General features: G+C 40.4%; 1 protein-coding gene across 1 annotated transcript in view; it reads right to left on the bottom strand.

Moving 5' to 3' along the window:
• Positions 1-20,103, bottom strand: part of slc16a10 (solute carrier family 16 member 10) — a 35,755-nt gene that overhangs the window by 8,926 nt on the left and 6,726 nt on the right. Inside the window, exons 2-3 of the mRNA XM_062411071.1 lie at positions 4,550-4,694; positions 2,957-3,386 (exon numbers count right to left, since the gene is read on the bottom strand). Coding sequence (XP_062267055.1) covers positions 2,957-3,386; positions 4,550-4,694 — 575 coding nt within the window. The remainder of the gene's footprint in view (positions 1-2,956; positions 3,387-4,549; positions 4,695-20,103) is intronic.

Raw genomic sequence — 20,103 nt, 5'->3', positions numbered from 1 at the left:
ATGACCTTAACCAAGATCTCAGAAATTAAGTATTGTCTCATTAGGACAGGGCTTTAGTCCCCATAAGGGACTGCTTGTCCTGACAAGGAGAAGACAAGTATGGAGCTTTTGAAGGCCTGATAGGTCTCCCTTCCTGAGCGGTTGAACAATGTGCTGTTTGACCCATGTTTTTTCCTCCCCTTTCTTCCCATGCAGTGTCACAGGGATTGGGGCCTGGCCTTAAGCGCAGATAAGGGGGTTGGGGGTGTCTAGGGGAAAGAGGTTTCTGGCCAGAGCTGGCACAGAGGCTTTGCCCCCTGTAGTGCCCAGGTCGAAGTAGCAGACTGGGGAGAGAAGTGTTGAGAAAACAGGCTGGGAACCCTGGGACAGGCGGATCTCACTCAAATAAAAGAGTCACCACATGATACCTACCAACACATCCATGCTCTCCTCTGCAGCCCTCTCAAGAAAAATGTTTTCCAGTTTCACAGCTTTTAACCAAAACACAGGCTACTTCAGGAAAAGCGATACCTGTTTACAGAATTAAGTCTTGACTGAAATGAGAGCTGCAGATTCCGTCTTCCTGTGATATTGGACTACTTTCTACAAGACCGCACAGGTAGTATCCCACTATGTCATGTTGAGACATAATCCTTCTGTGAGAGAAGCTACAAATGTAACAATATTTAATTCTGTTTACTGTCTACTCGGATTACTTTCACGATGGACGAGCTTCTTACCATCAGGGACACTACACCATCCGATTTATGTCCCAACTTCCTTGCCTCTTCCGTGGATTTAGTGGACTTACTCATCAAAAGGGCTGCGGTCCTCGGCCACGCAACAAGACTGCGGCAGAGACGGAGAGGAAAGCGCGCCGGGGCTCTGGTGAGCATTCAGGGAGATAGGATTATGCTCACCTCTCCTGAGCATACTGCTCTCCAATGTCCGCTCGCTTTGCAATAAGATGGACAAACTGCGCCATCCCCCCATCACACCTCTCTCAATTCAGGAGAGAGATGTCAATAAACTACTGAAGAGACTGAGCCCCTGCAAGGCAGCTGGACCAGACGCTGTCTCCCCCTCCACACTGAGGGACTGTGTGGATCAGCTGTCTCCAGTGTTCACGGACATCTTCAACACCTCACTGGCTGAATGTGTTGTACCCGCCCATCTCAAAACATCCACAATCATCTCCATTCCCAAGAAGCAGAGAATCACAGGCCTTAATGACTACAGACCAGTCGCCCTGACCTCTGTAGTAATGAAGACCTTCGAGCGCCTCGTGCTGACCCACCTCAAGACCATAACAAACCACCTCCTCGACCCAATGCAGTTTGCCTACAGAGCCAACAGGTCCGTAGACGATGCAGTCAACATGGGACTCCAGTGCATCCTCCGGCACCTCGACTCACCCGGCACCTACGCCAGGATCCTGTTTGTGGACTTCAGCTCCGCATTCAACACCATCTCCCCAGCTCTTCTCCAGGACAAGTTGACACAGCTGAGCGTGCCTGAGCCCAACCTGCAGGTGGATCATTAACTTCTTGACCGACAGGAAGCAGCACGTGAGGCTTGGCAAGTCTCTGAGACCCGGACCATCAGCACTGGAGCCTCACAAGGTTGCCCCTCTACTCTTCTCCCTCTACACCAACAACTACACCTCCAGCCATCCCTCTGTCAAACTCCTGTAGTTTGCTGATGACACCACACTAATTGGATTAATCTCCAATGGGGACGAGGGACTTTAGAGAGAAAGTTAACAGCCTGGCTTCCTGGTGCAGCCAGAACCACCTGGAGCTGAACGCTTTGAAAACTGTAGAGATGGTAGCAGACTTCAGGAGGAGCCCAGCCCAAACAGCCCCCCTCACCATGTGCGACTCCCCAGTTAAAACAGTGGAGTCATTCAGATTTCTGGGGACGATCATCGCACAGGACCTGAGGTGGACGGAGAACATCACCTCCACCATCAAGAAGGCCTAGCAGAGGATGTTCTTACTTCGGAAACTGAAGAAATTCAACATGCCGCGGAAAGTGATGGTTGAGTTTTATACAGCCATCATTGAGTCCAACCTCACCGCATTTATCACCGTCTGGTTCGCTGCCTCCACTGCCAAGGACAAGGGCAGACTGCAGCGGATCATTTGGTCAGCTGTGAAGGTCATCGGCTGTGACCTGCCGGCTCTCCTAGACCTGTTCCACTCCAGTAGGAGAGCACGCAAGATCATAGCTGATGCTTCCCATACCGATCACCACCTTTTCCAGAGACTCCCATCCGGAAAAAGGTTCCGGGCCATCAGGACTAAAACCTCGCCATCTGAACTGTTTTTTCCCCATTGCAGTGGGGCTCACAAACAAGCCCCCTGCATCACACTGATTCACTGAATCTGACTCTGACTCTAACCCTAACCCTAATTATTAATAGTATTATTCATATCATAAAAGATTTGAAAGTTCTTAAAGTACCATTGCCTAACTTCATCATGGGCAAAGACAACCTTAAAATCAGTTTATACAGTAGGATCCTAAGTTCACTTTCATAATAATAAGCCATCCCTTGAAAAATCCTCACCCAGGTGGTAACATTCCACACCATCTCTATGCCTGGAAGACTCCAACTGGGGTTTCAACATCCCTTCCTCTCACCTTTCAAATTGACAAGACTCACGTTGCTAATATGTGTTTTGATATCTGTGTTTTTGAAGCTTGTTAGTTGACCTCTGGCACTGACTCGGCTCTCATGCCAATGAACACATCGTAAACATGAGTGTAGGATACTGGGAAATCCCAACATGGAACCCCTCAGTTGGCATTTATGTGCTGTCATTTGTCATCACACTGACATTTGGCCAAGAGAGTGAGGTGATGGTACCCAGTAATACAACAATATATGAACATGCACTATATGTAAAGGGGCCATAAAAAATGTGATGAATTTAACGGAAAGGAGAAACTAGCAGAAAACAAAAAAACTTGCCAGGTGAACGTAGGGCACAAAGTAGCCATAGAGGGCGGCGGGGATACCGAAGGCCCAAATGCGATATCCCAAAGACTTCCAGATGTTGAGGTTGAAGACCTTGCTCATGGGGGGGAACTTTCTGCCAGTCTGTGTGTTAGTGGATCTGACGGGCAGGAGGGGCCTGTAGGTGAAGCCAGCCAGCATCAGCACAAACATAAGGATGCAGAGGACACGCATGGTGTTCTGAAGGCCTACTCTCTCCAACAGGCCCGACAGCGCAAACGGTAATGTAATGGTGAAGATGCTGCTGCCGGCAGTAACGATTCCATTTACCAGGCCCAACCGCTTCTTGAAATAGTGGCCCAGGATGACCAGGCTGGGCTGGTAGGCAAAAGAACACCCGCAGGCGAAAACTATGCCATAGGTGAAGTACATGGGACCCAGGGACCTGCGAGGGAAAAAACAAGAGCATACATTAATGTACAGCTTTTCAACTCCTTGCTGACATTCATATTTTGTCAGAGCAAATTGACATTTGATAAGCCAATTTTTGGTGTATCTTGACAAGTGGTTGACTTTTGTGTTTTCTCTCAACCATAGAAATTAAAACAAATAGTATGTCAAGTTAAAAATGATTGTCGTCTACTGGTGTACATCCAAGTACAGGTACAAGAGCTCCCAAAGTTTTAAAAGTCTTGTCTGAGATATAATAATCCTGTATCTGCTGTATTTGTATCACATAACTAAGACATTTTGCACCAGAACGTGGTTGTCAACATGCCAGAAGTTTATGAATGAAACTTGTCAGTTACTTGATGAGCGGTTTACTACTTATATGTTGCACTTGAATGTGATGAAAACATGGCGGTAACAGACTGGCTGCTTTGCTTGGAACAGATATTTTTGTATGTAAGTGTTAGTGTTTCCTCACATGTAGAAAGGTATGGGCTTCAAGGAAATGATAAGATTTCCTTGAAAGATTTTTGAACGACTGAGTGGCTATGCACAGAGCCTCTCAACAGCAGAGTAATGTTGAAAAACATTTTGGAGGCCTGATCGTTTCACAAATATAGAATGAATAAATTCCTCTCTAATGTTACTGTAAGCAGATATAAAGTCTTTTAAAGAGTTCCACAACTATAACACAACATTTATAATGTCGAAAAGAATAGTTAAAAAATGTTAATTAACAAACAATTGTTGTAGATTTCTGGGTTTTAAAGCTGCCTGAGACGTTGACGCAGATTATCATCTTAATGTTACAGTTATTGTTTTGTATTTAACTTGATTATGTTCTCATTATGTGTACAGGGTTTCATGCACATCTGATCACGATCACATGAACATGAACCTAATTCTAAAAATGTCAGTTTCTAGTTTGTTATAATGAATTGTAAGCCATGTTTAAAACGATTGGAAAAACTGCTTCTAATGAGAATGATGTTAAAGATATGTGTTAAAGGTAAAGTCCTCATTCAGGAATCACATATCCAAACAGATATTAAAATAAGTCAATCTCTTAATTTGGCAGTATTAACTATGAAGAGTTAACTAAATCTACTGGTTATAGTATGATCTTGCTTGAATTAACAAATTTATTTGCTTCCTTACGTGACAAAGGAGCTGGCCAGGAGGCCAACCAGGCCGACCGCAGCTCCGCTCACTGCAGTTATCCTGCAGCCAAAGATGTCGGTGAAGACGCTGACGATGGGAGAGCAGAAGAAGATCATCCCCATGGAGAGAGAGCCCACCCATGCTGCAGGAGAAACAGAGTGAGAGCAAAACAGGGTGAATGAATGAGGAAATCTGACATAACAAGCTGTAAGATTATCATTCACATTCAAAACGGAACACTGCTAAAGACCCAAAACAACTGCGGTAAGAGGGTTTTAATGACAACAAAACAAAGCCGGATGAGGAAATAATATATCACTGTATCCATGCACACATTCACTCACATAAACATATACACTATACAGTCTGTTTACTCTCACTTTCTTGGGCATTTATTATAATCAACATGGTTTGTATCTGGATCCATTTTTCTGTGTAGCCTTGAAGAAAACATTTATAGACCTGCCATTTGGCTTTCCAAACCGGCAATGACTAAGACCTGCAACAGCAGGAAAAGACAGAGTTGAGGACATGAAGGAGTGGTCAGAAAAACACTTAGGCCTAAAATATCACCACAACAAACAACACAAAGATAGCATGGAGATAAATTTCACCTCTTGGATACATGATAACAAAACACCTCAATTATTCTCCCTATTATACTTAAAGAGAATCGCAAAATAGATATTGTATATATTACTATAAAGAAATCCTGCTCTTATGTCAAAAACTGTACAGCAACCTCTACTGGCTGACACTGTCTACCTAAATACTATCTTTCTGTACATAATACGTGTAAAATTGACTTTGAAAAACTGTTGTGACGTCTGTTGCTCTAACAGAGCTTTTTTAAGTTTGAACTAGAAATATGTTACAGTTGTGTGTATCATAAGTGAAGTAAGACACGTCTGTCCACCCTAGTATCTAGTGAAGACATGGTCCAAAATAGTCATATTTTTTAAATAATAAATACATTTTTGTACACTTATATGACTTCATACGGAGTCAGCTGGAGAGAATTCAGCTAATAGGTTGACATATGTGATTGAGGGGGATAAGTGAGAAACCTTGCAGAGGAGGAGTACAGAGGACCAATGGAGAACATTGTCATGTGGTGCAATGACAATCTCCTGTGGAATAATCTACCACTTGCAGTTCGGGAGGCAGACACAATCTGTACGTTTAAGAGTAGGCTTAAAACCTTCCTTTTTGTTAAAGCTTCTAGTTCAAACTAATTAGTCCGGCAGAACATTACTTGTCCTATGTTATAAAATAGGAAGCGTTTAGTTTAAAAAGGCATAGAGGTATTGATGGCTGATCTACTGAGTGGGCCACATGATTTTCATCGTACTACCATACAAACCAGTAGCCATTCAGATTAACCTTGAGCCTCAGTGTATCCCCAAGTTCGGCCTGTATCATTGTATAAGGCCAAAAACCCCTGATGACGCTAAGACGCAAAGGGAATTTATTACACATGACACACAGAGCTTCTCTTTCCAGCTTCTCCTTCCTCTTCTTCATCACTATCACATTGAAGTAAGTCACATCTCATCAGTACATATTACTGACTTGACCCCATCCCGAGTCCCTTTGCTTTATCGCCCGCAGATCCGGGCCCGCTGTGGCCGCACCATGGGTTACAATTAGTGGATCGCGCATCGGAGGTCGCAATGATGGATCCAGTATGGCGGATTCTATATCGTGCAGGCTATCATAGTGGTCATGGCGGATCCTGTGTTGCGTTGGCATCATATAATGAGGTTTCTACGTGTTTTAGTAGTTTTTCCTTACTCTTGCTGAGGGTTAAGGACAGAGGATGTCACACCATGTTAAAGCCCTATGAGACGAATTTTGATTTGTGATTATGGGCTATACAAATAAAATTTGATTGATTGATTGAAGCTCAATATCAGCAAAACTAAAGAGCTTGTGCTGGGCTACCAGAGGAAAAGAAGGCTCCCGAGCCTGTTCTGGTCGCTATCTGGGAAGGAGGAAGTGCAGAGGGAGGACTCTTAAGTCAAATTCCTTGTTTGTGCTCACATGCCAGTAAAGGAGATTCTGGTTGAACACACAGTTTTAGTCATGGCATTTGACTTCTTCAAATTTGGATTATAATGTTAAGAGTTTTGAGTTATGTCCAAACATGTCTTTAATTACAGGGACGTGTGACCTTTAATCTCCAAAATCTGATCAGTTCATCCACGAGTTAAAGTTGATATTTGTGCCAGAGGTACTGCAGCCTTGACCTTTGACCTCAAAAATCAATCAGTTCATCTTTCAGCCTAAATGAATGTTTGTGGACAATTTGAAGGGATTCCCTCCAGGTGTTCTTGACGTATCACATTCATGAGAAGGGAATGAATTTAACAACTTATATATTATATATACACATTCTTCTGCATTCAAACTTTTCTTTTCAGGTACATCTATTTTTTCATAGATTATAATGTCTGATGATTTAGTTATGCCAGAGAAGAGTCCCTCTTTACCCCCTACAGCAGCCACTTAAGCTAAATGCTTTTATTGATATCTTTATATTTTACACCAATATAACAGAGCTGTTATCCTCTGTGATTTTTTTAATATACATGCATGCTAACCTTCTAATCCCTTTTTAATCAGGAAATTCTGCAAAGCTTTCTCCAACCCCTTTAAACCTAGCTCTCTTGAGCAGCAACAGTACCATGATGACTTGGTAAATTCATTCAGCAGTATCTCACTCTCTATCCAGGATGTAATCCTCTCAGACTCAGACAAAAACTCAAATGAAGAAAGACTAAATGTGATTAGAAGTCTGAGTATATCTTGACATTTGGAAAGTTAATGCCGACGAAACAAAATCCTCATGTTTGCAAAACTAAATAATATCAGTCCGATAGACGGGCAACCTGGGAGCCTGATATTATTAATAATAATAATAATATTGTGCCAATTTCAACAGATGGTTGATATAGGTGTCCCTAAAAAATATATGTTGGGCCCTCTGATATTTTACAAAGACAAAGTTGAATTTCAGAAACAGCAATGCAATTTCAATTTTAATATCATATTTTATGCAGAAGATAGCCTCTTTTGTGTCACTTGCTCTACATTAACCAATAATTCTGCAGGTTAGTTTGCTTTGCACAACCTTCAGAGACAATTTTTTATCAAGTAAGCATCTTTTCTAAAGTAATAGACACATATATTGATTGATTGATATTTGATAAGCCAATTTTTGGTATATCTTGACAAATGGTTGACTTTTGTGTTTCCTCTCAACCTTAGAAATAACATCAAATAGTACGTCAAGTTAAAAATGATGTTTTCTACTAGTGTACATCCAAGTAAATGTACAAGAGCTCCCATTGTTTTAAAAGTATTGTCTGAGATATAATAATCCTGTATCTGCTGTATGTGATGAAAACATGAGGATGACACACTTGCTGCTAAGCTTGGATCAGATATTTTTGGTATAGGTGTTAGTTACACACAAGTACCTAGTCTGGACCACTAAACTCTGGAATGACCTACCAACTGAGATTAGATTTGCTTCATCTGATACTGCTTTTAAACCCCTTATTTTTTTTAACAGGCTTTCATCTCTGCCAGGATTTTAATTTTATGTAATTGTTTAATGATGATGATGATGATTCTGGTTGTTGTTATTATCATTGGAAATGTGAGCAGATTCAGATAACATGTATATTTCTGAGGCCTTATCCAAAGTTGTTATTATATTGCTTAAGACAAAGGGACAGCATAATGTGCTTACTCATGCTAGCTGGAAACAACATTATTTACTCCGTGCCAGGTACATTGTTTTTGGCTTTTATTCCTACAAAGGAAAAGAAGGAAACACATGAATATGGAGAGGAGAAAACCTTCTAACAATGCTGACAAAGCACACCAATTGTGCAAGCCCTAATGGAGCACCCTTTGACCATAAAGAGGATAGAGAAGCTAGGAGTGAGTGACATCTGTTGCTGGGAACCCCTGCCTGCCTGGGAACCTTTAAGGTCTCCAATAATATCACAGTCTGATACTAGATTATAGTATAGAGAGGATAACAATGACTAGACGGGTGAGGAAAAAGTCTGCACATGTGGTGCAAGATATATGGACTGAAGTGCTGAAGTTGTTTTTCTCAATTCTGAGGCCGGGTCAGGGGAAAATATTGGGAAAAGGTAGAGCAGCTGGAGTTTAAGTGTTTTTGTGGTCTGTTTTTTACATGAGAGAGCACTGTGTCAGGTTTCAGAGGTACTACTGGTTTTACCAATATCTTTATTCTCTCTAAGTCCTCATCTCACGTCATGCTGTAAAAGTATTACACACTCTCAAGTTTCCCCAAGAGAAGCAGTGAAGCAGCTTAGAACAAAAACACCCTGCTATCCTGATAAGATTAATCACAATTGTACAGTCTAGCCAGTCAAGTACATCTATTCACAGTTAAGAAAATCAAACTGCTAAATGAATAAAAGTTGATGAGGTTAATGTTTATTAGTTTTGTAAGCATATGGTTATAATGGGACACATTTAAACTGACCTTGTGATGGTGGTTCATTAAAATCAATATGGATCACACATTTTATTTAACTACATTCTGAGGAAAGCATTAACATCTTTAATATATGAATCGGAAAGTCAAGTCATTTCTTCCCTAAAGGCAGTACGATTCATCCTTCAGGTATGTCTGTACCAAATGACGCGGCAAATCATCTCTTACTTTTTGAGACATTTCACTCCAAACCAAAAACTACAAACTCATTGTTACACTAAGGAAAATGTCAGGGCATCACCAAAGACAATATGATTCAACCTCTGGTGACAAGATTTAATGCCAACCTATCTAATATTTTAAAGAATTCCAGTTTGGACCAAAGCGGTTAACCAACCATTTCTCCTAGACACTGTATTCTGAAGAACGCCCCAAATTCAATGGGATCTGCTCTGCCTGGTCAAATACTTCTGAGGATAATAGCTCCCTTTAAGCAACATAATGTAATAAATGGCAGTGGACAAGAAAGCAAGAGAATCCCTCGAAGACAACAGGAAATTGTTGTTATGGTTTCATCTGCTGGCTTTCTTGATTTAAAAAGCATTTACGCTTCAGACAAAGGAATTCCACATTGAAAAATGTAATTTCAGGATTCTCTTTGTCCCAGTGACCATCCTTTGGTAGCCGCGGGACACTGACAGATCAAGCTGAGTTGCCCTAAGACGTCTGTCTGCTCTGCTGGAAAACCCCTCTGCTCTGAACTCGATCGCCCCACAATGAGTCAACCTACAGCAGTGTACACTGTATAAAACACTGCCTCTTAAAAACCCGAAAGGATGCATTCAAAAGCAACTGAAATGACACTATACTGACAGTTCTTGGACTGTACAGATGTAGAATAAAGGTCCTTGTTGTCCAGTCGTATCAGCAGTTTGCTGTTTGACCCTCTTGTGCTGCCTAGAATAATGGCTTCTCACCTTTTCTGTCTGGTGCACCCAATAACCCTCCAACACACCAAATATGAATCCCATCATATTCCATATAGGTTTTGCGAATATATTACAAATGATTACAAACTACTATTTACCATAATAATTGCATAAAATGGATATTGTTACAGTTAGGGCTGGGAAGTTGACCTAATAATGTATAGAAACTGACATTAATAACCTCTACCTGACTTAATTTCTTCATGTCGGTAAGATTGGTTACTACTTTCCCCGATGCGTGCTTACAAGAACTATCAGGTTTCCACTGTGTTCATTTTGCAGCGGCGGAGCAGGTAAATTTTGTCGTGCCGTATTATCCTGTCCGCCCACCTCTGCTGACTTACAGTACTTGAACTTTAAACTGTGTTTGTGTGATTCGCTCTAGAGTTTATGAGACCCGGATGTAAACTTTGAAAAAAAAGTCCAATATTGGAGAAGTAACGTGACACACAAAGCCAGGACATAAAGTTACCTTAATGATCCAAATTTATGATCAGATGCCTTTGATTAGTTACTAAATAAATGTGATTGTGTGAAGATCAACAGAGACAAGCAGACACACAGAAACTCTTGCAGACAGGAGAAAAGTTCTTCCTATAGATAATGACGCAACTTGGTGTTTTAACTTCATTGTTGCAGAAGAGGTGATTTCAATATTTAATATTAACATAAATATGAATTCAGCAGGTTTTTATAAAGGTCGGTTGGCATAAAATAAGTATTCATTAAATGTAATCGAAGTAAAAGTCTGAAATCATGTGATATTGACTTGAAGTCATATCCAATGAAACAGTCAGGACTTTGGGAATGATCTTCAATCCTGATTTGTCCTAGAATTCGCACTTAAAACCAATTTCTAGGACCGCCTTTTTCCACTTGTGTAATATCTAAAAAATTAGACATGTCCTTTCGCAAAAAGATGGAGAAAAAATAGTCCACACTTTTGTTACATCCAGATTGGATTATTGTAATTTATTATTATCAGGCTCCAGCAATAAGTCATTAAAGACTCTGCAGCTTGTCCAAAATGCTGCAGCACGTGTCCTGACGAGAACAAAGAAAAGAGAGCACATTTCTCCAGTATTAGCATCGCTACACTGGCTTCCGGGTAAATCTCCTCACCTTCAAGGACCTTAATAATATGGCGACATTTTACCTTAAAGAGCTGTTAGCACCTCATCAACCCACTAGAGCACTCCGCTCCCAGATTTCAGGCTTACTTGTCGTCCCTAAAGTAGGGACCTGTTAGTGTGGATCCTTTATCGTTGGAATCTGATAATAGTGGTGGACCACGACCGAGGTGGCAGCTGATGATGGATCCTAACTGGGTGCAGTGGACAATGACTGTGGACTATAGTGTCATCCGATCTTGATGCTGGATCATGATCTTACAGGCTGCTAACCATAGACTATAATTTTAGCAGGACTGCTTGATATATATATAGAACACTTGACATCTATTGCACTTCTGTCTGTCCTGGGAGAGGGATCCCTCACATGTGTCTCTTTCTGAGCCTCTACGTTCTTTTTACCCTGTTAAAAGGGTTTTTAGTAGTTTTTTCTTACCCTTGTTGAGGGTTAAGGACAGAGGATGTCACACCATGTTAAAGGGTTCAGGCAAGGGTTGAAACAAATTGTGATTTGTGAATATGGGCTATACAAATACAATTTAACTGATTGATAGATTGATATCACCTAACCATAGTGACTTGTCAGCAGTTTACCCATAACTTTTATCGATTTATTCTAAATATTTTGTAATTTATTCTTGCTAATAATTTCAACCCTTCATTTTTAGCATTTGTCTAGTTTCTCCATTTGCCTCATTGAACCATTTCGGACATTTATCTTTTTGACACACTGTGATGGCCAAGCCGGTGAGCAGTGCCACACATGGCTGAGTACAGCCAAACAAAGGAAATCCAGAGGTGTGGTGTTGGATGGGCGGTACTACCCCAGAGGAACCTCATAGGGAACTCCTCCCCTCCCAGGTGTCTCTGATTGTCCCTCACAGGTGGATTGAATCAACCAGGCAATCAGGAGCCATCTTTAACCTCAACCAGAGGATAGGGAAGCCAGACTGTCTTGAGCTACAGAGGAGTGAAAACCAGATGCTGTCCCAGACAGTCTCAGATAAGGGGCCTTTTATATTAATGAAGATGAATAACTGCTGTCTCTATCTCTCTTGGTCCAGGAAGAGCCTGACGAAGCCCCTGATGCCACCTGTCTGTCCGGTTAAGCTTTTTGATTTACCTTACTGCGCCCCCTCCCTTTTCCCTCTCAGTTTATAAATAAACTCTTAAGTTATATTCACCACAACCCCTGCTTCTGACTGCTCTTTTTTCCAGTTTGTGTACCCATTGTTTACTCTTGCAAGGCCAGGCTCCCAATATCACTTATTTTTTACTGGTGTTGAAAACGTGTGCATATGTATCTCGACGGCCTGTCAGTCTCACCTGGTGTCAAGGCAACAGGCACACACACACACACACACACAATTAAATATAAATTATATATCACTTTTGCAGTCTTGATCACAACTAGGGTTGCAAAATCTGGCAATATTGAAAGTGGGAAACTTTCCCACTTTTATACAGGAATATACGGGAATTAACGGGAATAAACTGGAAATTGTGTGGGTAATTTATACTAACTGTATTTACCATGTCATTTACATACACAAATATAAACATTTTGTTTTGTCAAAGGCTGATTTGACGCCTGAGGAAATTTAATTTGCGATTTTAATATTAATTTTTTTTTTAATTCCCGAGCTCAATATTCCCATGGAAAGTTTCCGGAAGTTTACCGGAAATTGTCCGCCCCTTTGCAACCCTAATGACCACTCAACAGCTTAATCAACTTTTTCCATTAATGCAAAGGTAAAAATAATCTGAAGATATAACATACAATAGTACCACAGTCACAGGGGATATTTTCATTTTCCTTTTAAGTATATAATTCATACTTACATAAAAAACATAGAATAAGACCATATGTGTAAAGCACAGAGTTGCCCTAATGGATCCCTGATGATTTGAGAATTAAATTCAGGAGTGCATTAAAGCAGCTAGCTGGAGTTTTCTATCTACTAAAGTAATGGATACAACTAATGGACAAGCATACCCTGGCTCATATAACAGTTGAGGTATAGTCAAATAAACAGCATGTTCCTGTAGCACATTCTAGGAAACTGTTGACTAAAGATGCTCTGGGTAAAATCTGGTTCCAACATGCTGGAGAATGAAGGCAGATACACAGACACAGACACACACACACACACACACCTGTGCACTTTGTAAACTGATGAAACTACCATTTTCATCTTTTGTCAAGATTTGACAACTTCTTTGTCTTTCTAATGCAGCAAATATTAAGTGTGCAATTGTGTTGTTTATTTTAGATAAACTGCTGTCGCTCCTGCTAGAAATACATAAATTCCTGTGGTGGAAAATAATTCTCCTGAGATTTGCTATAGTTCAACTTCTTTCGATGTCAAAAAGTTATAGCTTTGTGTGAAGTGTTGTGCTACAACTCACATTCTTTCTTCCAGTGTTACCTGCAAGGAAACTAACACCTCTGGCCTTTCATGCTGGATGGGAACACACAGTACACAGCACTCACTGGGTCTGCACTGACAGACATTACAGATGGCGCAGCTCAATTATTTCTGAAGTTGCTGCTGCAGTAGATCTTCCACTCAACATCTTCAACCGGCAGCTCGCTTTACAAGCACATTTTTAGACTTATATGGTTCAGGAAGTGAATCCCACTGTACTTGAACTCGCTTTTGGCTCACACAGGGCAGAGTAAAATGTCCTTGGGGTAAGACTGAGAGTAGAGGACAAAGAAAGAAAAAAACAAGAACGTTTTTTTTTTTTTAAATGCAAAGAAAAGTGTAGCACTGTGTGTAGAGAGCTTTGCGTTTCCCAGTATGGCCTTGAATTGCATCCTGCCATAGCTTTGTTTCTTACCATTTGTCTCAATAGAAAAAAATTGGCAACGCACTCTCCCTCTAAAAAAAACAAAGCAGAGCGAGTGGCAGGGTTAACGGGTGTACAAGCTGTGGCCTATGACAAGCTAAACATGTTTGGCAAATAGCTGAAACTCATTACAAATTACCCCTACTGAGGGAGTATTTACAAAAATACCACTGGAACATCTCCCCAGCTGACTTCTGTCTGCTCTGAAATGTATATCCATTGCCTTGATAAACCATAGATGAAGTTCTTTGAATAAACAAAATCTTGCCTGGGTCGGACTTAAGGACAAAGAAGCACTGAAGTTAATCTTGAATTTGTGTCAAGATGATGCATGTGTTGTCAGGACATCAGCTCTCTCATTACTACTGACAGCTACAGTAAGTGGGAGGATGATATTAAAAGCAGGGGATGTGTTTTTTTTTAGATAACAGGATTACATTATTAGAAAAAAGCCATGTGGTGCGTGGCTGCATGCACCTTGGTGTTACACTGATCGTTTCAAGCCTTAATCAAAGAAGCCCAGGTTATTACTTTACTACAGATCATAATTAATCCCTATTCAGACTGGACTGGCTCAACAGGAGGAATTACAAGAAAAAAAAATTGCTGGATTTTAGAAAAAATATATGAAACAAATGAAACAAATGTCGCATGCTTAATAACGGCAACAACAAAGGTTTTATTGGAATTACATGGAAAGACTGAAAGAGTAAAAATCAGAAAGCTCTTCTTGGCCCTGAACGCACAATGAAGCATCACAATCACTACTCCATTTCCTGCTTTGAGCAGCTGGAAGCCAATTGCAGAATGCCATGTGCTTGCATCTGAAGTTGTTCTTTGTGTCCCTTGTGTTCCACATCCGTTTTCTGGCCTCACACCACAGGAAGAGAAAACTTCTGCTTGATGATGCAGCTACAAATTCAGGGGATCAGGCGGAGCGTCATTTATGGCTGCGTATAACAGGGAGAATACAAATAATATGTAGAGAATGCTTGGAATGACTTCCCGTATTCGAGAGGTCCATAAGAGAAATGGGAGTTGTGTTCTGTGTAAGAGGAGAGAAAAAGGGTGGTGTGGCAAAGCTGGTTGGTGATTGGGGGAGCTTTCCATCCACCCCATTTTAAGTGCAAAGTATAGAAATGGCAACAAGCCATTTGGATTTGCCTTAGGTTGCCACGATGTCTGCAGAGCCTGACTGGTCCAATTTTATCTGCAACAAGTTTGAAGATGGAATAGTCTCATCAAAATGAGTGAGATCCTTCATTGAGGTTACTGAACTGAAGACAAAATATGACTTTACTAAACACAATAGAGAAAATAATTTATTTATTTTTATCATTGCATATTGCAAGCAGCAGTCCACACATACTTATAATCTAACTTTAAAATGCAGATATTCCCAGTGCAGAGGCTGTCTGTGCTAACTTTCTAAGCTCATTAACTGAGCTGACTGATCATATGCCTCTCATGGTGCTGCATGTGATGTTTGATGAGGTCTGAGCTGTCATTTACAAAGTGAACTACCACCAAGACAAGACAGAGAAGAGATCAAAGTTAAATCAGAGTTTGCCTCCTCTACCATTCATGGGCTTTAAAGAAAAAAATTAAAGCTTCATTAATTGCTAAATAGCTAAAAGCTTGACTGCTACAAAATAAGTGGCTGTATCTTTGATAGCTATGTTTCTTATTTTACACATAAAGGATTTGCAAAAAAAGCAGAACTGTGATGGAAACATAGTCAAACACCTTAAATCGCACCAACTGAGTCTATTCCCATTGACTGCATCGACCTTTCAATATCAAACTAATACCTAGGGGCAGTGACTCAATGACCCCAGCAGTAGAGATTCAGTACATCCCCCACAGTTTCAGTCACTCAGAGGTTGCCTGACAACAGGCCAACATATCAATCTGCTCATGTTGTCTTCCAGCCCCTCAGGCTGTGGCCTGATGATGTGTGTCATCTGCAGAAGCTCTAACAATTGGTCCTTCTGCTGCCACTGAAGGCCTGCTCCAGGCTTTATCTCTTGGCAACCTTCACCTAAACTCACGCTTACACTCCACTGAGATCAAACAGCCAGTTAAATATTAACCTGTGTGTGCTTAAAACTTGTCATGGCTTTTTGGACTGCTTAGATCCTTATAATGTTATGTTATTATGACTTAGGTTGCCCAAAGAGGCCAGCAGTTAGAGCTCCACACTCAAATGTTATTAAGTCTGTAACTTTTAGATCTACTTGAAATGAAATTAACAGAATGAGACTATTACCAGTTGGGTTTCGGCTGGAAAATGACACAAATCTACAAAAAGTGATTCCACACGGCAAGACAATAACATTTAAGAAAACAATATCAGAAAAAATGTCTGAGGAGTTATATCCTTGGAGGGTTACAAAGACCTCCGTATCATAGCCAACGGTACCCTGAGTGCTGTTAGGTGCCGGGATGAAATCCTCAGGGCTTGGCAGTGGGCCCTGGGTTCCTCCTGGTGCAGGACAATGCCCACCCTCATGTGGCCAGAGTGTGTAGGAGGTTCCATGATGATAGAGGCATTGATGCCATTTGCTGGCCCTCAAATTCCCCTGACCCAAATCCAATTGTGCTCCTATTGGAAGTTATGTATCATTGTAAACAATGATGCCAAGTACCTCCACAGACTGTCCAGGAGCTCACTGATGCCCTGATCCAGGTCTGGGAGGAGATCCCCCAGGACACCATCCTCCGACTCATAATGAAAATGCCCAGACATTGTCGGGAGTGCATAAAGGCACGCAAATGCCATACACCAGTGGTCGCCAGCCGGTCGATCGCAATCGACTGGTCGATCTCAACAGTCTTCACTGTCAATTACTGTAAACCTCTGGGATCTCTAGCTACAGTTGCGCGGCAGATCAGCTGTGCATCAATTGTCTGTTGATCACATTCGCAGTGTGTTCGCTGCTTTATCTCCTACATTTCTTTCAATACAACTCGGATTATGTACTAAACTAAACTTCAGGACAATACAGTATGAAGACCTGGATTTTCCGGTCTTGCGATAACATTCAAACAAAGGAACAGATTTAGGAAGTGAAACGCTGGAGTGCTTTTACTTTGAAATGGTTTCGGAAAGTGTTGGAAATACATACATTAGTGACATGGACAGATACATCGATTTAATAGAAAATTATCTTCCACCCGAGTTTTAATGTTAATCTGTTGAATTTATGTCACAAACATAAATGTTTGTGATCTAAAAGCAGGTTTGCGTTTCAAATAAAATAATTTCATTTGTTTAAGAAAAATTGGGTTTTATTTTGATATATTTGCAGGAGCAGAAGATGCAGGGCTTCATATTGTATAGTACTGGTAATTATTTGAGTACACAGGACTACTTCTATACAAGGAAATTGTCATATTTATGGTAATTTTCAAGTCAAATTATGGTTTTTAAAGATGAAAATGTATGCTTGATCCTACAAGCCACAGAATAAGAGGCTGTATTTTTAATAGCTATCTTTCTTCTTTTACATATACAGGATTTCCAAAAAGGCGAACTTTGATGGAAACAGTCAAACGCAACAAAAACATTGTGCTGCAATAGACGCTGCTCTGCAGAATAAATTGTTGAACTTAGAGGCTTCATATTGTGCATTGAACAGATGCTACAAATAAGAATAGATAATGTTAATTTTGTGTGTATATATTCATTTTTATAACTGCCTTTATCGTGTATATTTATGCTCGCACATATGCCTTAGTGAGTCAAGATCAAGATCTATTGTGTGATTTAAGTGGTCCCTTAAATTTTTTGAGCTGTATACTAATATCCTCGTACTTATTATTGATATCATTGTAATCATCTTTTTCTATTCTTCCCTGTTTCTCTCCTGTTATCACAGCTAGTTGAGGCAGATGTCACTTCTGATTCAACATTGACTTTATGACCACCCTCTGCTATCGTTATCCTAAACTTGCACTTCCCATTATCCTGTAATTGTAAAAGGCCAGGCGGTCTTACAGCAGTACGTCAGCTTATTGCATTATGGAAGAAGGCATTTGTGATCTTGTGTGACAGGAAAATAGTGCACGAGCAACATTGAAGTCTCAACATCGGTCTGAGTTGCAAAAACACACTAAGATCAGGGTCAGAGTTCTTTTTGATGGATTTATGACTGCCACACTTAAACTACCTTTCATCTAATGCTGGCAGGGGCGGGTCAAACTCCGACCAATTACTGCAGTGTCAGCTGTCTAGCTGCATTGGAGCCTGTTGTTCTGATCATACTCAGCATGGTGGCCTTCAATGACAGTGATACTGACTAAATGTTTTCAGCTTAACTGATGGATGAGCCAGTTTCACATCCAGAGACAAAAATAGCAACTCCAGCTTGATGTTTTACTTGTGAAAACTTGTTCTGAGTGAAAAGGATATTCAGGAAAAGTATGGGCACCTGACTACTTTTTATTGACCTTAAAGTATATCCACCACAAGAGGTCAGGTTACTTTAGAGTCATCAAAACAGCCAAATCAAGGACTGTAAACCCTGTGTCTGGTCCAAAGGTCTTGGTACATGCGGGTAAGTTGTTATAATGGCATGAGGCCCAGGAACATCCTCCATCTGGCATTCCCACAGGGCGGGATTCAGGGTCTGGAACACAGATGTGAAGGCCACTGGCCTCGGTTCAGATCAGTCTATGAGATGGACCTCCCTGCCCCAGCATTGTGCATCATGATTGGTTGATTAATCAAACTAATATCCCAGGTTTCAGTGCATCATCTGTGGAGCCAGAAAAGAAAATAGCTGTCGTATGAGAGCTGAAGATGTCAAGAAGCCTGTCATGAATAACTGGTCTTGCACAGAATGTGCGTTTGGAAACTTCTTCAAAATCTCATTTTTGTTTTTCACAAGTGTATTCATGCCACAACACCAAGTATTTTATATTTTGTCTAGTACAAGGTTTTAGAGAAGGAAGCTTTTTTTTATTGTTTTCTTCAGTTTTGATGTCACAGGCTATTAGATAATAAAGTATTTTTTTAAATTACGAAGGAGATTCTGCTGAAAACAAATTTTGCCTTGCAGCACATGTTTGCAATTAGCTTCTTTTGTTTGAATCTCATTATGTTTAACCATAAGGATAGGATAATCCATGTTCACCAAAGAGCTCTTACAGTGTTAGTTAATTAAATAATACTGAGCTTTGAGGGTCAGTAAAGAAGTAATTGACTGCCTTATCAGACCAGAAAACTAAGATGAAACCATGCACCGAATCAAGAGAAAATATGACTGCCTACCTTATCAACTGAAACAGTGCACACTGCATTTAGTGCTATGTTGTGCAAGAGGTCAACTCCAGCTTGTCACAGCTCACAGCTAAGTAATCCAGGGTCATATTCATTCATCCATTAAAAAAAGCTAAGTCATGGTTCCCAGAATTAATGGACACATACTAATTTAACTACAACAGGACTTGAAGCATTATCCTTAAAAAACTAATACTAAGGAAGTTAGATGTAGCCATTTAGATGAACAAATGATCACATTCTCCTGACATATCTTTAAATGAACATATAGTTGCCTCAATCCATAAATTATTCCTTTAATAACTTACTCATATTCAGATGTGTAATATGTATTAGTATTTCACTGAAAAGTAAAGTGTTAACAGGTTTTTTATGTTGAAGTTTTTTCTCTCAGCAAAGGAGTTTGAATGTGAGAAGACGCGTGTTGCAACATGTGTGTTGGTATGACTCTGTTGGGTCTCACAACACAGGCAGCTCATATGTGTTTTTAAAGAGCAATCAACTGTCTGTCAGCCAAACAGACAGACATGAAGTCAGTCGATATTATTTACGATTTGCTAATTATAATTATTGTTACATAGCTATTAATGCATATTAAAGAACATTAATGAATAAATGAGTAAATGTTTGTTTAGAAATGGAGTGAGTTGGTTATTTCTCCACTTTCATCTGTGTTTTTGACTGGACCTTCTCATACATGCTGTTCAGTCAAATTACCGCCACATGTATGGATAAATATAATCAAGATAATATTGTCCCCAAACATAGTGACTAATGGGACCATGAGGCAGAATGTGGAGCTGTGTCCAGGTCTG

This window comes from Platichthys flesus, chromosome 18 (assembly GCF_949316205.1).
Source record: "Platichthys flesus chromosome 18, fPlaFle2.1, whole genome shotgun sequence".
NCBI classification, from domain to species: Eukaryota; Metazoa; Chordata; class Actinopteri; order Pleuronectiformes; family Pleuronectidae; genus Platichthys; species Platichthys flesus.
The sequence above is the reverse complement of the archived record's forward strand: the minus strand, read 5'-3'. Positions and strand labels throughout refer to the sequence as shown.